Source organism: Spea bombifrons, chromosome 3 (genome assembly GCF_027358695.1).
Source record: "Spea bombifrons isolate aSpeBom1 chromosome 3, aSpeBom1.2.pri, whole genome shotgun sequence".
Lineage (NCBI taxonomy): Eukaryota > Metazoa > Chordata > Amphibia > Anura > Pelobatidae > Spea > Spea bombifrons.
The window spans coordinates 97731463-97751691 of NC_071089.1; the positions used below are offsets into that span (position 1 = coordinate 97731463).

Here is a 20229-nt window from a genome sequence, read left to right on the forward strand (position 1 = left end):
ACTAATATTTTTAAGATATGAAATCTCATCATGTTTTGATGAACTGAGCTTAGATAAGCACAGTCACTGCAATAACTGAGAAACATTTTCAAATAGGTAGGATGCCAATTTAGCATCTTTCTGGCATTTTTCAGTATGTATATACCGTATATATATATATATATATATATATATATATATATATATATATATATATATATATATATATATATATTGTGTGTACTGTGCGTGTTTTAGCAATGTGGCTAAAAAAGGGCATAAGACTGAATGGACATCCAAATCTTGGATATATTTTTTTAAGTATTTCCATTGCTTTAACCTAGACTTTCAAAATGCATAGATACACAAAAATAGCTCAAATTGTTTACATTGTTAAATACGGCAAGGTCATTGTTGTAATTTATTAAACAGCAGTATATTGAAATTCTATGTACTGCAAATAATAATCTATAAAAACAAACAGAGCAATGTATATAAGGAGCTGTACATCTACCTTTTAAAAATAAAAACATGTGGTCAACACTTATTTTAGTGTGTTTTGCAGTAGTCTCTGCTGAGCTTCAGGACTTTCATGGGTAAGAATAATAAGAACTAAATTTAGATTTTTCGACTGAATAAATCCCCATACTAATATATATATATATATATGTATGTATTTTTTTTATTTTCGCAAGGGATAAAGTGTTTAGGGTAGTGCCACAAAACACCGAACATGTGGAACTTCTCAAGAACATCGCCAGTTATATTCAGGTATGATCCAAAGTGTCCTAAGCTAATAAGCACATACTTTTTTTCTTACTTTACGTATGTATGTTTTAAAAGATTGGCCAGTAGTTTTTTGAAATCCATGGTCTATAGTTGTTCCAGTTTTCTGCCACAAATTAGTATCTGTTTGGTGATCTTTTCTGGTTTTTAGTAAGAATATGAGTTTTGGATTGATTGTTCCTCAAATGCAAAATAATGTTTGTTGACCATTTCCATGGCAGAACAAGCTAAGGCCCCATTACATTAGTTTTATTAGTTTTTAAATGTTTTAGTTTTTATACCTTTTAAAATGAAAAGTCAGATTTAAGTCATCTGAGAGCAATCCATAAAAAGGTCTTTTAATATTTTAAGGGTAATTTTAGTGCCAACATATTTTTCATCATCTTGTGAGTAATAAAAATACTTTTCTTGACACTTTAATATATGAACTAATAAATGTTATTATTAAAAATGTACACAGTCTTTCTTGCAAAATCCCCCAAATATCACACTCTATCTGATGTGTTCATTCAATCATAATACTTCCTATTATTTTAACCATGCTAAGCGATCAGAGTTGGAGGTTTATATTATGTTTATTAGTTCATTTAGCTTGTAAAAAATGAAATCTGTCTCATGCCCAGAAAAATCTAAATGTTATAATATATACATTAATGATATAATATCAACAAAAACTAAAATATGAGTTTGCGTATGGTTTGGGCATCTTTTCATGCCAACATGGGGTCATGCATTAAAAAAAACATCTAAACCTACAAAAGTATTAACATAATTTTGCCTTTCCTAATTTTGCAATGTGTTAATCAGGTAAAGCTGGCTGGCTCATTCCTCTGGCATTCATCAGTCACACTTGTCTAGTAAATGTACTCAAATTACAAAAAAACCTAAATTAGTACAAATATTTTTACCTGCATTCATTTATTCTAGCCACAGGCTGGTATAATTTTTGCATACACATTTTCAAACCATAAGATTGTATTTAATATGTACACAAATAATTACAATATATTAGCACAAATGAATAAATACGAACAAATGTAGATGCTAAGATTCCAATACTTACAATTTTTAAGGAATAGTATTTCTTAATATTTAAAGTTACTGGTATGCTTTAAACAACTTGTTCTTATATTTAAGTTTCCATGCACAGAAACTTTAGAGGGTATGGGTAAAGACATTGTAGGCGCACAATACTTTTAAAGTAATGATTCCTATTAATGCAAATAGCAGCCGTTAGACATACAGACATAATACTACTACTTAGCATGTATAGGTTAAGTTTTTTCTTTGGCACAAAAAAACAGACACATTTTTATACAAAATGTGATCCCACTAAGCCTAGTGTAATCTGTGATGGAAAATATATGGTTTGCAATTCAGCTCCAATATGGGGTTGCAGATTCTGGGCTGTGATCACTAAAACATTGAAACCAAAGGAAAACAATTACACCCTAAGCAGTTCAATGGGGTGTGCAGATTATTAGCACGTCTAACGTGGATACATTTCCGTGGTACAATTTAGATCATCAAAACTGAAATATATCGTAATAAATTCTATGCATTGGAGAAGGTTGAATGTTCTCCCAGCATATGCTGTGGGTTATGGTAGCACAGTTCCATAAGTAAAACAATCAACATATGTCATTACAGAAGAAAACACTTTCTTTCACCTGCTCTGACAACACAGCAATTTAACTTTAATGGTTATTTATTTTATCTTTGTCATTGTCATGTGCAAATGTTTTCAATGAACAAAAATATAAGAACAGGTTGTCAAGGTATCTCAAAGGTGTGCTAAATGTCTGTAGAAAAAAAAAGAAAAAGGTTTAAGGATCCAAACTGTCCAAACATTTCCTTTCAGATGCTGTCTAACTGCACTGCATGCCCTCTCCCAAAACTGGCATAAAGCTTGAAGTTTATATTTGCATTTAAATGATCTAGGTTATTTCTGTAAATAAAATATTTTCTTATCCAGCCAACTATTCAGTGCAAGTGTAATGTTTAGACTTGAAACTCCTGAGCGGTATGAAAACATTGCTATGGAAAAAAACGTGAAATTGCAATTTGACATTTTTAATTATCTCTGTAGGAGTAGAGGGCAGTGGTCACGAGCTAGAGGAGGGAATACTCGTTAGATTTACTCCTACAATCTTCATTCCTGAAATTGTGTGTACTATTACAAACAGATCACAGAATGTGTACACGGAAAAAACTGTGATAAGTACGAAATTTATAAGTCGACTGCTTTCCTATGTGAAAAAATATTTGTATCATTGTTGGAAGTTTTATACATTTATAACAAAATACAATATTTGATCAATGTGTATTTTCCTGCTTTATACAGGACCTTCTTTAGTCATAGTGGACCTTCCCACAGTGACCCCACCAGGCTAGTTACAACTCTTTGGGTGAAGCTCGGTGGAGATCTCTGCAGCCCCAGCACAGATCTTGAAGTTATAGGTTCCTCCTTAAGAGCTTGTGAGCCTCATGATGTCAGGATCCTATATATGACATAATTTTCCAGAAATCTGCAACATAGGGGATGTGGAAAAACCGTGAGGAAAGAATCAATAGTTGTGCGGTCTCTGTTGATAACGTCCCAGAACTCTACCATGTCTTAAAAACCTCCACACCCTAGTAGAGAGTTGGTTCCCTAAGCTAATACCGGTCTAAGGTCTGCTGTCCCTAACCACATCCCTGTCTATAGGAAATTGGCATGTGCTAAGTAAATGTATGGGGGAGGAGAGGACTGGAAACATTTATATTTATATATGATATAATAATTGTGCATGTGGGAGTGTAAGTTGTATTGAAAAGGGAGCTCTCCACCTTCAATTCATGTTTAAATATGCCACAGTTAGGTATATTCCCCTATTGCACAGTCTACAGTATCTGACAGCACTGTAGAAATACCACGGTTAAGAAGTGACCACGGATGTACACTGGAAACGTAACATATAAAGGGATTTGCATAATTTGGTTATGATCACACGAATTACATTTTATCACAGCAATGTTCCACTGTAATAGTTTTTCGTTTAGCATGGTATGTGTCTGTTGAAACTCAACTGTGACAAAGCGCATACTTCTCCAAGATTCCGCTAACCACAGAGACCATAATAGAGACAGGTCACTGAGTGAACATCTACAAGATCAACCAGAGAAATATTATGAAAGAGTCCACTATAAGCATATTAACCATTTAAGGAGATGGCATTTCTCAGTGTCTCAGAAACTAGTTATGCTGCTGAAAATTTGATGGAAAGAATCCCATGCTTGGCTCAGTAGAGGATCCATAGAGAAGCACTATAATAAATTATGGCCATTGGTCCCTGCCTGCAAGAAAGGTCGACCTTCTGTTTTCTAATTGGAAACGCTTGCTTGGCCTTAGTGCCCTCGTCAGTTCAATGACCGTTACAAGTTCAACCCTCTTCCCACTGGTTACCTGACTACCTTGGGGTAAACGGTTTCACCTGCTTCCTCTACAGCAGTTATATGGGATGGAAGCTCAAGCTAAGTTTTATTTTAGAGGATGGCTTGTTGAGGTTTGCATGGCTAACCAACAATTATGAAACGCTACCACCATAAGCCTATCTCTTATAGACAATACTCACCCATCTTCTAATTAAAGAAAATGTTTAAAAAATTTCTACTTTCTTTTTCAGCTTGACTTCTGGGTCCCAGATTCACTCACAAGCATAGAACAAGGGAAACAGGTTGATTTCCGTGTTGAAAGTGTCGTGTCTTATGATGTACAGGCTCTTATTAGGCACAGTGGGATGCCCTTACAGTAAGTTAAATTCTATCAATGTCTCAATGAACGAGAGAGAAGAGAGAGAGAAATTTAGTTGTAAATTACTATTACTATAAAAATACTATTTTTATCAATTGATCTAAAAACAACACTAAGGACAATTTGAATTTCAAAATGTGCCATTAGTTGCCACTTAATATTCTGAAATATTCTAAATTTAAAATTGATAAAATAGTATTTTCTCTGCAGAATTCTGATTGATGATGTGCAATTAGCTGTGGGAAAGCAACAGGATAGCAACATCCGATCTGTCCACAGCTATGAAAAGTACAACGACCTTGATACGGTATGATCTGAGTTCTCATTCCTCCACATATCATGGAGTCCTAAAATGCTCTTTTTCTAAGCATGCTTCTGTCCTACAGATTTATGCATGGTCAGCTAACATCGCCGCTCAGAATCCAACCCTTGTGTCTCGCTCCCAGATTGGAACCTCATTTGAAGGTCGCCCTATTTATTTACTTAAGGTAAGCTGTATTCATTTTCCCTTATATCTATGACATCATACACACAGATCAAACTATTCATGATATATGATATGAAGTTTTATATATATATATATATATATTTATATATACCAATAAAGTAATTTATTGTTGTTAAGTTGAAGTCGATATTCATGTTCTTTTATTTTGTATTAAAGCTTTAAGCCTTTAAATACAGCTATACTGGTTTACAGTGATTTACAGTGTCCCTTAAGGACAATGGGCGGTCCCAAAACCCATTGAAAACAATGCCTTTTGAGCCCGTACATGTACGGGCTTTGTCATTAAGGGGTTAAAAATATGAACTCAATTCTAGGTGAACCGTCTAAACCTACATTGGTGTTAACAAAGGTAAAATATATATTTTGTTTAAGTTTACAAATAATTTTTCAGTTGTTAAGTGTAGACCGCTTAAAAAGCTAGAAACAGATCATCAATTAAATGAGACGTGCAGAGTATTGCCAGGTCATAAACTGATACATTTTACTCGTAATATCTATACAATCAAAAACTCTATCTAGAAGTATTTAGACAGGTTTGAACTAAATAAATGTACAGTAGAAGGTCAACAAATTAATTAGCACATGAACAAAAGAGTGTACAGACAGTATAATGTGGCTAATTTAACCTTTTAAACTTCATAGGCAATACATTAAAGGGACACTTCAGCCATCATAATCACTTTAATGCATGTGATAGCTGAGAGCTCCCTTTAAATTTACATCGTGCCCCCCTTCCAAATGCATGGGGGATCATGCAGAAACTCTCAGCTATTTTCTTTGCAGAAGGTATCCTGGAACATGATATATGGGGTCGGGGGTCTATTGAGACCACATGTGCATGCGTGGAAAGTGCTCCTATTGGTTTCCAAGGGAGCACCTTCCTGCCACTGATTTATATTATATTTTCATATTCATTGTTTATTTAGGGGGCTTTTCCGAATTGTCCATTTAAATATCCACCAGGGTTTTTGAAAGAGTTCCATTATAAACCATATTTTACTGTAAATTTACTGTGTAAACCGGTCACAGGATAAGGCTATCTAATAGACTTCAGACATATTTCTGGGCTTAGTCCCACAAGTATCACTGCTCAATTCAATAGAATTGCTTCATTTCCGTCAATTAAGATTGAAGCATTTCTGACATAAAGCCTAATTGGTGAAACCTCACTTCGCAAGCGATGTATATGGACTTCTTGTTACACATATAAAATGTATAAATGAAAATTGTTATTTTGTTGAAAGTTATTCAATAAAATAGCATTAAAGTAGTTATTTCAATTGAGGTGGGGCGATGTAAAAAATACTTTATTTGTAGAAGGAGCTCCACACATTTTAGTTTTAGTAAGATTAACTTAATAAGGATATCTACACATTCATAGGGCATATTTAGCATAAGTGAGCTTCATTTCTAAATGACTTGATCTTAGTTGTATTGGCAGATGTTTGCTTTGATCTTATTAAACACACAGCTTTTAGACTTCTGCACTCAATGCACTGCGATAATGAGAAAGGCTCACTAAAAATATGTACTTGCATTTGAGTAGCTAGTGCTCCTTATACCTCATGGCTGTTTTGTTTTGTCGATAATGTATTTTTATTTAAAAATCCATAATAGATGTTATGTTATATTGTTTTGGGGCAGGAGAAAAACATAAAAAAAATACAATTGTATATGTCATTAATTGTTTTATTTGTTTCAAATCTTTGATTACTATCTTTGCTTTTAACTTTTGTTGAGTAGGCCCAGTCAGTTATGATTTCAATGGCTGAGTCTATCAGATCCAATTCACTCATTTCTAAGTTGCCTTTAGTTTTCAAATTATTTTGAAGCTATTCATACTTTTAATTTAACAACGATGGATCTCACACTTATATTTCAAACTCTGCAACATCATCTACTGGGCGCCCACATGTGATGTTTAATGGCCAATGAAATATGGCAATCATAATGTTGTCTTTAATTAACACAAACTTTCAAGGTGACTGACAGAAAACACAAATCTTATTATTCTTATTCTAGAATCCCTTGTACTGTTGTGTGAAACTGCTACAGAGCCGGTAATATTTGCATTTTATCATTTTATTATTTTTAGGTTGGAAAAAGTGGATTAAACAAAAAGGCTATTTTCATTGACTGTGGATTCCATGCAAGAGAATGGATCACTCCTGCTTTCTGTCAGTGGTTTGTGAAAGAGGTGAGTGAATACCTAAATCTATATTTTTCACATACAGAAACACGAGATCTATTAGCGTGTATTACTCCTGTTTCACGACTTGTATTAAGATATAGGGCTGATGTTGGCAGGTAAACTGACATGTTGCTTAAAATTTTCATTGCTTGATGGACCTTTCATCTTCTGTTAGCCTGAGCTGGATTGAATCCTAGCCCCTATAATAGAACCCCATCTCCAGTAGTAGTAGTAGTAGTTAAAAGTTACTGTAAAGGTTTGCATACTTGCTATGTGGAGAAATTGAATAGAAAAGCTAAAGTTGCTTACCTTCTACTGATCACTTGTTGCTGCATGCCTTTTTCTCTGTCCTTGTGGCCAGGGACAACAATGTCCATACACACTATCAGATCCTAAAGTTTCAGACACTGTTGCTGTCCCGCAAGGACAGAAACAAGGTTTGTGTAATTGTTTTCTAAAGAGCTTTTTATACTATCAATTTAAGAGATAACACAATCAATTTTACCTGACAACTGATTAATAAGACCACCCTTAGCAAAACGAATGTAAGCTCAAACTACCCCAGACAGCGCTGCTACACTGGTAGTCTGTGGTTTTGCGACATTGCTGTTCATGACCCCATTGAGCTCCGGCCTCCTGGATACTTTTTTATGCAAGCCAAATGTCAGCTGAAGGAAAGCAGTGGACAGATCCAGAATCAACAATAATAAAACACCATAATACGCAATAAAATAATTAATTCAGTCCCTTGTTAGCAATAGAAACACCACCATTAGACAATATGCAAACTGCCATCACCACCACTAACCAAAATACCAAACATACAGTATATAACACTAAAACATTGTTTATGAATCTCATCTGTAGAGATTTAGTAGGACTCAGTGGAATTAAATTACCGTATTTGCTCGATTATAAGACGACCCTGATTATAAGACGACCCCCCAAAATCAAAATATTAATTTAGGAAAAAAACAAAAAGCCTGAACATAAGACTACCCTATAGGAAAAAAGTTTTACTAGTAAATATTAATTCATGTAAACTGATTTTCATATTTAATAAAAGCTATGATTGAGAAAAATATATTTTTTATTTCCTTTTATTTGCCAACCTGCCCCCCCCAGTTATGCACATCCGCCCCCAGGCTTGCCACTCTGCCCCCAGAAATGCCTTATACCCCCCTATTTGCCCCTCTGCCCGATGATGTGCCTTTTAACCCCCTATATGCCCCTCTGCCCCATGATATGCCTTATACCCCTATATGCCACTCTGGCATATAGGGGGTTAAAAGGCATATCATGGGGCTGAGTGGCATATAGGGGGTTAAAATGCATTTCTGGAGATATATATAAACTGCTAACACTAATCACACTCCTATCAAGCCAAGGCAGCCAGTACATGTTGGAACCTGGGGATGTTAGAAGTGTGATTACAGCCTCCCTATGCCATGCTACCACCCCCACCCCCCTTACACATCCATGCTATCACACACACACTCATTCACAAACATTTAAATACTCATTCATTCCATTAATCACACATACACACACACACACGCTCAAACCCCCCACCCCCTTACCTGAACTGCAGATCTCCCACTCGAAGACTTCTGCAGGGGCCCGGCTGTGCGAGCAACTTCTCTGGCCCCGCCCCCAGAGGAAGGAGGGGGAGGTAGAGTTATGTGAGGACTGTGCTAGTATCCAGTTTCCTGTTGCTAATAGCAGAGACGCTGATCGCGATCAAAGACCGGTAAGCAGCACGGCCGAAGCAGAATGAGGTCTGATTAGAAGACGACCTCGATTATAAGACGAGGGGTATTTTTCAGAGCATTTGCTCTGGAAAAAACCTGGTCTTATAATCGAGCAAATACGGTATATGTGGCAAAAATCTCAAATTCTGTCTATTATAGCTCTACTCATAATGTTTAAACATTGTCCTTTCATTCATAACATTACCATTTGCCTATTGCACCACTACTTGCCCCATCATTTCAGGAGGGGAATGGTCCAGCTAGCTGAAACAGAAGAAGGCTCCAGGCACGCAGGGGTTCCATCAGACAGATTTATTGTAGGAAACAGATTTACTGTTTCCTACAATAAATCTGTCTGATGGAACCCCTGCGTGCCTGGAGCCTTCTTCTATTTTTGATTTACTGGGGAGCTGGCCCTTCCTGGCACAGCTAAGCACCTGAGTTCCTGTGGGGAGTGAGTGCAGATTCCTAATTCTGGTGACCAGCTAGCTAAAACGTCATGTTTAGTGAATAAGCCAGCTTAGCTCACAAATACATTGGCCTAGTGAGTCGGGACTAAGCCTGGCTAAGCTTGAGTTTGGCACAGTAGGCTGGCTGAACCATCTTGATACCTCACCTTGACTCATAACGTCTTTATTACGTACATGATGTTTTTTAATCTTTCACCATAGGCTGTGAACTCATATGGCTCTGATGCTCAGTTCACCAATCTTCTTGACAACTTGGACTTCTATGTTCTACCAGTTTTGAATGTGGATGGATATGTTTACACCTGGACAACCGTATGTATTCTTTTGGGTTGCTATGGCTTTCTCTGAGGGTTTGAATAACATAACCTCCACTAAATTAGTTTATATTTCCTGTAGAACCGATTGTGGAGGAAGACCCGTTCCATCAACAGGAATGACAAGTGTGTTGGTACTGATCCAAACAGAAACTTTGCTGCTGCATGGTGCAGTAAGTACCGTATTTCCATTCACATCAACAATCCATATATGAATTGATATAAAATATAAAATGAAAGATAAAATTATATTTTTTGCTATTTTGTTTAAGCTGCTGGATCTTCCTCAAGCCCTTGCAGCGATGTGTATTGTGGTTCTGCTCCTGAATCTGAAAGTGAAACTAGGGCTCTGGCTGACTTCATACGAAGCAACCTCTCTTCAATCAAGGGCTATCTGACAATCCATTCATATTCCCAGATGTTACTCTATCCATATTCATACCAAAACATCCTTCCCAATGATTACACAGAGCTGGTGAGTGTGGAGTTAATAGCAGGGGCAACAACACATATTTCTTGTCTACAGGCATCATTGAAGCTAACAGTCTTTTAGTGAAACAGGATTGTTTTATGGAGTAACATTACTTACTTATTTTCCCTGTTGCTTCTGGCACCCCCTGGAACACAATACCACCAGGGTCTATGGTGCATGCACACTCAATGTTGAATGCATACACGGGTATTGGGGATGGGGTTGAGTGCTCGGAGTGCATTCTCCTTTGTGGCAGGACTGCTGTTGACACCTGTCTGAGGCCTGCCACATTGGTAAACAGGCTACCAACTGATTAAGCCAAAGATGGATAAAGTCAAAAGTTCATGTGCCGTGTTCTGCACAAAACATTCTGCTAACCAAGGAGTTGCTTGTGTTGTAATATAATTAAATTAAAGGAACAGAAATTTTAGGAATGACTGTAAATAATAATAATAATAATAATAATAATAATAAAGTCTGTTTTGCTTTTTCTTAAATTATTCAAATTGATAGCTAGGAAAAAAGTAAAAATGTATTCCCACAAAATTATTTGGAAATACTAATGAAATTTGTACTTTTGTAAAACTTCCCACATGAATGTCACTTACAGATATAGTGCAGATACACAGACTATATCACCTTGTTGACATCACAACAAAAGTGATGACAATTTACTTCTTAAGATGTGAAATGCATCATAGCATAAAAGTTATGCCATGTGATGTAACTGGCCATGGAAACTTGAACACAGTTTTTTTCCCATGAAAGTCTGCACAGGGCACTATCAGGGCTAAGGACAGGAGTAGGTGGAAGGCTACAAAATCCAAAGGGCTCACAGGCCAAGTTCAAAGATAGCAAAACAGAAAAGGCACCGCAAATTCAAAGTCATGTGGTCAAGGGTAAGGGCACCACCTGTTTCATTAGTGAGAAGACAAGCTGGGTCACAAAGCCAAGGATATAGAACCATAGGGAGGCCAGAAATAGCCCAGGTCAAAACACAGGTAGTGGGAAATTAATGCAATGCCAAGAGCCAAGAATTAAAGAACAGCAGGGTTTCATAAAGAAGGTTTGTACCGATCTCACAGGCGGGGGGTTGCTGCCTCTCCATCCACCTAGTCACTCTGTTTATGGCTGGCATGTAGACATATTACGTCTGGACATACGCAGTGCATAGAGTCATGTAGGCTCTCACAAGCCGCACTGTGTACCTGATGTTTTTGTTTTTGACGTTTTGTTTATTCCAGGACACCCTTGCCAAAAGTGCAGTTGAGAAACTGGCTTCACTTTATGGAACCGCATACACATATGGCCCTGGTGGAAAAACAATCTGTAAGTGTTCTTAATTTCTTCATATTTATTAAATTAAATGTGTGAAGCATGGTCTGGGGTGATGCTTGGTTATATTGTCTACATGGCTATTACATATTGCAAAAGCACAGCATTTGTCTGCACATAAGAACTAATCTGTCCATCCAGTCCGGGTGTTTTTATAGTTGTTTAAAAAAAAATTTTGGTCTGTAGTCTTGTTTTACACTGACGATATATTTTTTTAATGGTTAAATTCCATGACTGTATTAACATTTACCACTCCTGTCGGAAGGCCATTCCACTTCCACATTCCCAAAACTTGATGATGATGCCCTAGTTGTAGACTATGGCCTCTTGTCCAATTTCCTCTTCTCCTGTTAGATACACTTCCTTTGTGTACTTTGTTGAATCCTTAAATGCATTTGAAGTTATCCATCATATCCCCTCTCATCTTTCCTCAAAGCTCGGTTTAATTGGATAAGTGGGATTTTTTTAAAAAAGATTCAAAGTTACATAAGCTTTCAGACATCTGATGCCTTGCCTTAAGGTAGTACAAAGAATCCAAAGGAATAAGCAAAATCCTTCAACTAGAATACATTATATTTGTGATAAGACCATTCTGACAGTCTTCAGTGTTCTAAAGAATACGCTTTCATTGTTGGCACATCATGAGTAAGAAACATTTGCACTTGTGAGTGTTTAGTGAATAATGGCCAGCATTTCAGTGCAAATGCACCATGCTTGTAAGTGCAACTATTTTTTTTTATCTCATTTATTTGGCACTTATCATTGTTTTGGATTTGTACTTCTAGTTCTTTGAAAAATATCTACTTTTGGAAATCAAGCATGTATCCAAGTTACTAAAAAAGTCAAATGGGGAAATACTAGAGTCTGGGGAACTGAAGTATGTTGTTTTAGTTCAAGTTGTCTCAGTACCAGTGCAAGTCTGAACTATGATAACATAAGCTTCAGCAAAGGCAAACAAATACCGGCTTCAATGTAATATATGGAAGTTTTATTTCTTGAGTGGGTGGAAGATAAGTGGAACCTCCTTCCAACAGAATTTAAACATTCATGAATAATATAAAGGATACTCCCTTGACAAAGACTAATAGCCAAAATATAGGGAGGTATCCAGGATCTCTATGCCTACCCAATGTTCTTAAGGTGGTGTTTTTGCTTTTTTTTCTTGCTAACTAAGCGGTTATCATAAACACTGTTTTTAATGATTATATTTATATTTGCTTTTGCTATATAACAAATCTGAGTGCCCTTGTATCAAATCCCGAATATAAGACAACACCAAGAACAAAATAAGGTGTTTTGTCTGCTGCCAAATTCAATGTTTTTTTATGGTGGATGTTTCTTTGGTTGATTTATTTACTAAATTGGGCTCAGCGGCAAACCTGTACTGATTGTAAAAAAGGTCAATGGACAAATTTACTTAGCCAACTCACATTAGCACTTGTAAAACACCCAATACAACTTCCACACTTACAAAGTGGATGAGATTTACAAAAAAGCACGTAGCTTGCAGATTTATTCATCTGTGAGTTGCAAATGCTTGTAAAAATCACCTGACATACCTAGGGTAAGGTGATAATGGATTAAAACAAACAAAAAATGAAACGTGGATCCCAAGAAGATCCTATTAACCAAAGATGCGAAGATGCGAAATCTCTGAACTCAGCCTTTTGATGTAGATCCGTCCAAACTGGCTGGGTGCGGCGTACTATCCAAAGAAATCACGCACTCACAGGTCCTCACACATAGATTAATAGTTTATTCCCAGAACCATACAGTGGATCTTTGTAACAAGTGCATGATTTATTTGGATATACAGTATATATATATATATATATATATATATATATATATATATATATATATATATATATATATATATATATATATATATATATATATATATATATATATATATATATATACAAACATATAAGTATTATTGCAGCACAAGTGCAGAATTAATTTTATAATACATTTATAATATATTATCTGAACCTTTTGATCTTGTTAACATGCTAAATCCTTTGACATTTACAAAGATATTTATATCCGTCCTAACAATATTTCATTGTTTCTCTTACCAGACCTTTCATCAGGATGCTCAGATGACTGGGCTTATGACGTAGGTATAAAATATTCATACACGTTTGAGCTCCGTGACTTGGGAACATATGGCTTTTTACTTCCAGAGTCCCAGATCAAAGATACCTGTGAAGAAACCATGTTGGCTGTCAAGCACATTGCTGACCATATTCTCAACAGTGCATGATAAAAAAAAAAACACTTTCACTATTTTCTAATACTTAAATCATAACCAAAAATGTAAAAATCATGGAATAATTTAATCAGTTATATTAATTATATGCATTACTTATTAAAAAGAGCATAAATATTTTATCTGCCAGGAATGATGTATATATATTTTATTGAGATGTTTGGAATAAACAGGTGGAATAAATAATGTCCATACTGGATTGTTAGTATAAGAAAAGACAACAGTGAAAAACTATATATTTGGAGTTCAAGACCTTGATATACACCCAATTACCAAAGATTATTTTGATCTGGAGGCATGTTGGCAGTGGGTGGGGGGTAACAGAGTGATGAGTGGACATCTGACAGTGACACTTACTAGTTCCATCCTAGACTCAGGGTGAACACTCAGCATGTGGAGGTATAAGTGGAGGTAGACTGGTAGCAACACAAAAAGTTGTCTTTTTTAAGGTTTTATTCAAGTCTTCCATTGACATATTAATTGAGTGGATGTTCTTTTTTGTAAGGAGGTCTTTGTGACAACAGGGTAATAATTATATCCTGGAGTGTTATATCCTTAGAGATGTTTAGAGTTTTTATAGAGCAGGCCATCAAAGCTGTGCTCATATTCAAGTGCACAATGCTGCTAATATGCAGAGATCATAAACAATAAAATCCCTCCCATAGGGCTTTTCTAGAGTGAATTGGAAGTTCAGACAGCACCTACTCAATTACCTCCCAAGTGTCCCGGTTTTCTAGTCCCCCCCCCCCAAACAGATGTCATGACCTGGACAGTTGAAAGATCGGATGGTATGCAATTAAACTCCCAAGGTATCAAAGACCCCATGGAACACCAAAATATAAAACAATTTTAATAATAACATGTGACCGCTCTATGTACTCAGATTTAGTATAAAGTAAAAATCTGTGGAAAAATATATATGGTATGGTTGTTCATCTCTGGCCAACACCACAGCTGGCCTATCACTATGGGATTTGGGGCTTTTGATGCTAGGACCTGAGCAAATATCCAAATTAAATAGTGTGTGAATATGGATAAAAACGAATAACACAAACACATATAAACAATGGTACAAAATTAATTTATCTTTAACCATTTTACAATTTATGAACTATTAATTCTCATACGCACTATATGACCAAAAGTATGTGAACACCTTACCATCACACCTATATGAGCTTCCTATACCAAAATGATGGGTAATAATATGGAGCTGCCCCACCATTGCTGCCATCATAGCCTCCACTCTTCTGGGAAGGATTTCCACAAGATTTTGGAATATGTCTGTAGGAATTGGGCACATTCAGCCAAAAGACTCGCAATTGTTTTTTCAATTCATCCCAAAGGTGTCCAGTGGGCTCTGTTTTCATGGACCTTGCTTTGTAAACAAAGGCACAATCATGCTGGAACAGGAAAGTGATACAATACCATTTGCATCCTTTTTCAACTTGCCGCACCCATGCCTGAACTCCCTGTTTTCCCGAAAAGTGTGGAAGTTTATATATGTGTTCAGGGGCATAACTAGAAACCACAGGGCCCACAGTGCCACCTTTGTCCTAAACAGCCTGCTTGTGTCATCTTTGCCCCAGTTTGTCAGTGCCCCCAATAAAAGCCAAATCAGGAGCCAAAAGCAATGTCAGGATAAGCCGAATAAAAATGGGAAGAATCCAACAGAACTACTAGGAAGAGCACAGGGTCAGGAAGCAGAGAATCAGCAGGGGCTGAATACACTGCAATGCAAAGGCTCGGAATAGTGGAATCAACAGGTATTTAAAGGGGAGGTGTTGCACCCAGGTAAGCAGATTCAGCTGGTCAGGTCGTTAGCATACTGTGATCTGACAGGTAACCTCTAGCGGCTGCAATGGCATTGACACCTAAATAAATACAGAGTTTGGGCTGACAGGGTGGAATCCTGACAATGTTCCTGTCCCTACTTGCCTGGACCACCATGGTCCAAGTTGAAACGGCCCTTTCAAAACTATTTTGAACCTGTATGAGGTGACAGGAACAAGGGGTGGCCCCCGGCCCCCTAGAGAGACGGGTCTGGTTGCAGTTGTGACCCCTGTAGTTACATCACTCTATGTGTTTTCCCCTTTATGTTTGTCAATTTGTTCCACAGATTTACTTTTACCACCCTGTCCTGTTCTGTATCCCCAGCTGGCAGCACCACAACGTTTAACTAGCCAGAGGACAGCAGGATTCCCCCGGAATTTTGGGGAATTTAAGGGGAAAAACTTTGTCAGAGGCGTCCACGAATATACAGGGTTTGGGGTCGACCCACTAAGGGGACCCTGTTTTCTGTACATCCAGATATTTTGCAGCAGGGAGCCCGGGGGGTTGGATCCAGGCAGAAAGTACATAGTTATCTTGTATTGCTTTACATAAACAGGTGCAGCAGAACATGTTTATAATACCACTCTGTGAGTAGGTTGTTTAAATGGAAGGGAACAATAAGCAGCATTACATCATAATGAAAAGGCAGTATGTTGTAAGGTTTCTATTATGTAACTAGATATCCGGTCCAATATTAAGGCTTAATATATGTGAAAACAACCATCAGATGAAAAGAGTCTAGTAAACTTCAAAATATAAGTGTAAATAAAGAACTATTTATTAGACCTATGCAAAAAAGGTCTTTGTCTAGGCAATACAGTAAGGGCAACAATGCAAAACTTTCTGAATTGCCTCGATGAAGATTGGGTGCTGCACAGTGTAGCCAGCCACCGGATATATGCCTGGCCGTATGCTACATGAGCAAAAAATGTGGCCTGTGGCCATGCATGTCAAGTCGTTGGCTGGAGCTACTTCAATAGGCAGCTGCCACCTGGTGATTGCCAGTCCAACACTGTATATATCCTATGTTTTTCTTTTTCAAAGCAAAACAAGGACTTCCAGTATTTTAACGTATTCATATTATGTGGTACTGGAGAGAACTCCAGTTACTTTTATTTAATTATACAAAAACATATTTACTTAGAGGAAGTGCTAAAATTGTTTCTAAGTGCTACGACAGGAACCAGGACACAGTCCAGAATTTACAAGAGGCCAGTTAATAGAGTCGTGCCTGACCAGCTGTATCTCACTCAAGAAAAACAGTCATGGTATTCGATGACTCAGGAATTCTTATTCAATAAACAAAGATGATACCACCTCCTTTCATCAGAGCCAAGTTGGGAACTAAAACCTGTAAATTGAGTTTAAAGGAAAGGCATTGTATTGTGGGAATATTATTCTTGTTTTCATAGGATAAAAATACCTACAGCAAGGAAGTGAGATATAAAGTGTGTGGAATCAAGGAGCATGTGTGTAACCAAGTAACATAACATTTGGTGATGTTTCCAATATAATAATTGAGCATTAATATACCCTACCCTGATTCCAGCCCCCTCTTGTCCTCCTTGTCCAGAAGCCCATTGCCCTGACTGAGAGGAACTAGGCTCAGAAGAGCCTGAACTGAGAGGAGACCTGTGGAGGCCACTATGGGTGCAATCTGGGTGCTGGATAAATCCTGTGGCTGCCGGGGAAATTCCTATGAGTGCAATCTGGGTACCAGCCAGGGCTTTACCTGGGGTGTCTGACCTGTAATCACTGCCTGCAGTTTAGGGTTTCTATCCATTATTTATTTCAGGGATGTCCAACCTGTGGCCCTCCAGCTGCTGCAGGAGATGTAGTCCTGCAGCAGCTGGAGGGCCACCGGTTGGACGCCCCTGATTTATTTGATCTGTGCCTTCATTGTTTGCATGTAAGTTTTCAGTTGATCTATACATGCAATGCTGTGTTTCCATGTGGTGTTTATTTGATTTATACCTGAACTACATGGGGGAGGGTGATGTGTATGATGTGCACACATGATCCAGCCTCCAAGGGTGGGACACACAGGGTTTCAGGTGGAAGGGGTGGAGCCAATAGGAGACAAAACAAGGTTTTGCGTAAGGAGGCAAAAATCCTTGCACCAGCCCTGTCAGCATGTCTTAACATTTTATATGACTGTTAATTGATATATTGTTAATAATAATGTTATTGGTACATATAGTACATATAGTGTATGTAATGTAATAGATGAATCCCTTATGCATTTACCGGGGAAAGAATATTTAATTTAAAGGTGACGTCAAGCTAAGTTCACGTGGTAGCCTGACTGCATCTAAGCCTTTTGCATTCAGCTCTCTCATTGGGAGTAAAGTGTGTAGAATATTTTATTCTATCTTATTCTATCTTAGAGTGCACACAATTCTCTTTAAACGGACACTCACATCCATTTTTAGCATATCAGATATTAACAACAGCCACAGAAATCATTATATGTCATATTAATCAGCTAATAAACCCATTATTATAATAGTAAAAACAACAATCAGTACCCTGAAATAAACAACATAGTGGACTATTTGCAAGACTGATTAATGACTAATCAATGATAAATGTAACTGAATAATTATTGCCAGCGTTTAAATGTACATGTTAGTTAAGGTAGCATTAGAGTGTTTGTTGTCCACTTATAACTGGAACATCTATTTGACATTTTATACCTATGTATTTTATTCTCACCTGTAGTTTGGGGTAGCCGTATTAATCCAGTATATACGAATGCAAAAAACAGAATGTTGCAGAATGTTGAGAAATGCTTTTGACTTGATAAAGGGAGGACTCCCGAAAGCTCGTCTATTATTTTAATACTGTTAGTCCAATAAAAAAGGTATTACAAGATTCTGCAACATTCTGTTTTTTGCATTCATTCTCACCTGTACATATGAATACTTTTTCTTATTTTGTTGAAGCAACAGTGACATCAAGTGGTCAAAAAAGAACAGGCTTGAGAAACACAGCTAAAAAATATATAAAATAAACTTGTTCTTTTGAGGATTTAAAGCTCATGTGCCAACAAATTAACTTTGGTACAGAACCATATCGAAGGAATGGAAACATCTGCAAAACCAAGGAGGGGTTTATGCAGGAGCAGGGCTGGTTAAGGTGACATCATGGATCTCCCTTTAACCGTCCTAAACAGTGGTGTAACCACATGCAGCCACTTGTTCCTGTCTCCTTGTGCCCATTCAAAATTGCTTAGAAAGGGCCCTTCCGACCTGGACCCTGTAGTTATGCCACTGTTTGGGCTGGTTATGTCACGTGACCCCGCAGTGAAACCGAGCCTGATGGCACACTGTGCGAGCAGCCAGACCTAAAGCTGCAGAAGAGTTAAGGGCAGTGTATGTGAGCATGAATGTCTATGAATAAGTGTATGTGAGCATGAATGTCAATGTATAGGTGTATTTGAGCATTAATGTATGTATAAGTATATGTGAGAATGAGTGTGTATGTTAAAGGATTTGTATGTACGAACATGAATGTGTAAGTGTTTATCTGTGTTAGCATGGATGTGTGTGAGCATACACGTGTAAGTGTTTGTGTGTGAGGATGTATGTGTAAGTGGTGTGAGATGAAGTGTACGTGTTAGCATGGATGTGTATATGTTGTGTTTGTGTGTGAGCTTGAATGTGTATACAAGTGGTGTGAGATGTAGTGTGTGTTAGAATGAGTGTGGATGTGTATATTAGTGATTAGTATGAGTAAGTGTATGTGTTAGAAGTGTTTGTGTGTGTTAGCTGTGGTCCTTTGACTTAGGCCTTCTCTAAAGGGAATAGGGTTACCAGCCTCATAAATGCAAAGTCCCACAAAGTCTCCAGGCAATTTGCAAAAGGCTGTGTCTGTTCCTACAATCAGTAGGAACTTTTCTGAATTAGAGAATTTACCTTATGGTCTGGTAGATGGTTGTTCAATCTGTTTCTGTATGGTTTCCCTCCTGTTGTGTGATTCCCCCATTGCAGCAAGCATTTGGCATAGCTGCCTATTATCATATGATAACTGATCAAATTCCTCAGTTTGGCAGCAAAATATTTGCTGTTTTATTCGGTTGGCATAATTGTTATTTCTTTCTGAGAATATTTCTTGGTATAGATATTTCACATATCTCCTCTATTTATTTTATAAAGAAAATATTTGTTCATTATATGTTTGTTTGTGGCCCATTTATTGTTGGTCAATGAATTCAGTTTCCTGTCCATTCGATTCTGACTAAAATTGAGGGCATTTTAAATTCGGAAACAAAATTCATTCTCTGATGCCCTCATTTACTCTCACTCATTCTCTCAGACTCTCACTCCCTAACACTCTAGTTTTCTTTCAATCTCTCTCATGCTCTTTAAATTTCTCCCTATCCTCTCTGCCAAGCACTTCTGCTTGCCTGTCTTGCATCTTCTTGTTCTCCTTTCTCCTCTCTTCTATCTTCTCTCTTCTTTCTTCCTCTGCATACATAACCTTCCAGCAAACTTTCGTCAAATTGGCAGAGCTTCCAGGG

The 20229-nt window shown here is 37.3% G+C and overlaps 1 protein-coding gene across 1 annotated transcript; it reads left to right on the forward strand.

The window, feature by feature from the left end:
• The first annotated feature begins 510 nt into the window (after positions 1 to 510).
• On the forward strand, positions 511 to 14071 carry LOC128484500 (carboxypeptidase B-like). Its single transcript, XM_053460912.1, has 11 exons — positions 511 to 575; positions 675 to 750; positions 4431 to 4555; positions 4769 to 4865; positions 4945 to 5046; positions 7162 to 7263; positions 9680 to 9790; positions 9875 to 9965; positions 10065 to 10267; positions 11509 to 11593; positions 13684 to 14071. The coding sequence occupies exons 1-11, from the start codon at positions 511 to 513 to the stop codon at positions 13866 to 13868; spliced, it is 1242 nt and encodes a 413-aa protein (XP_053316887.1). The 3' UTR covers positions 13869 to 14071.
• The last annotated feature ends 6158 nt before the right edge of the window (positions 14072 to 20229 follow it).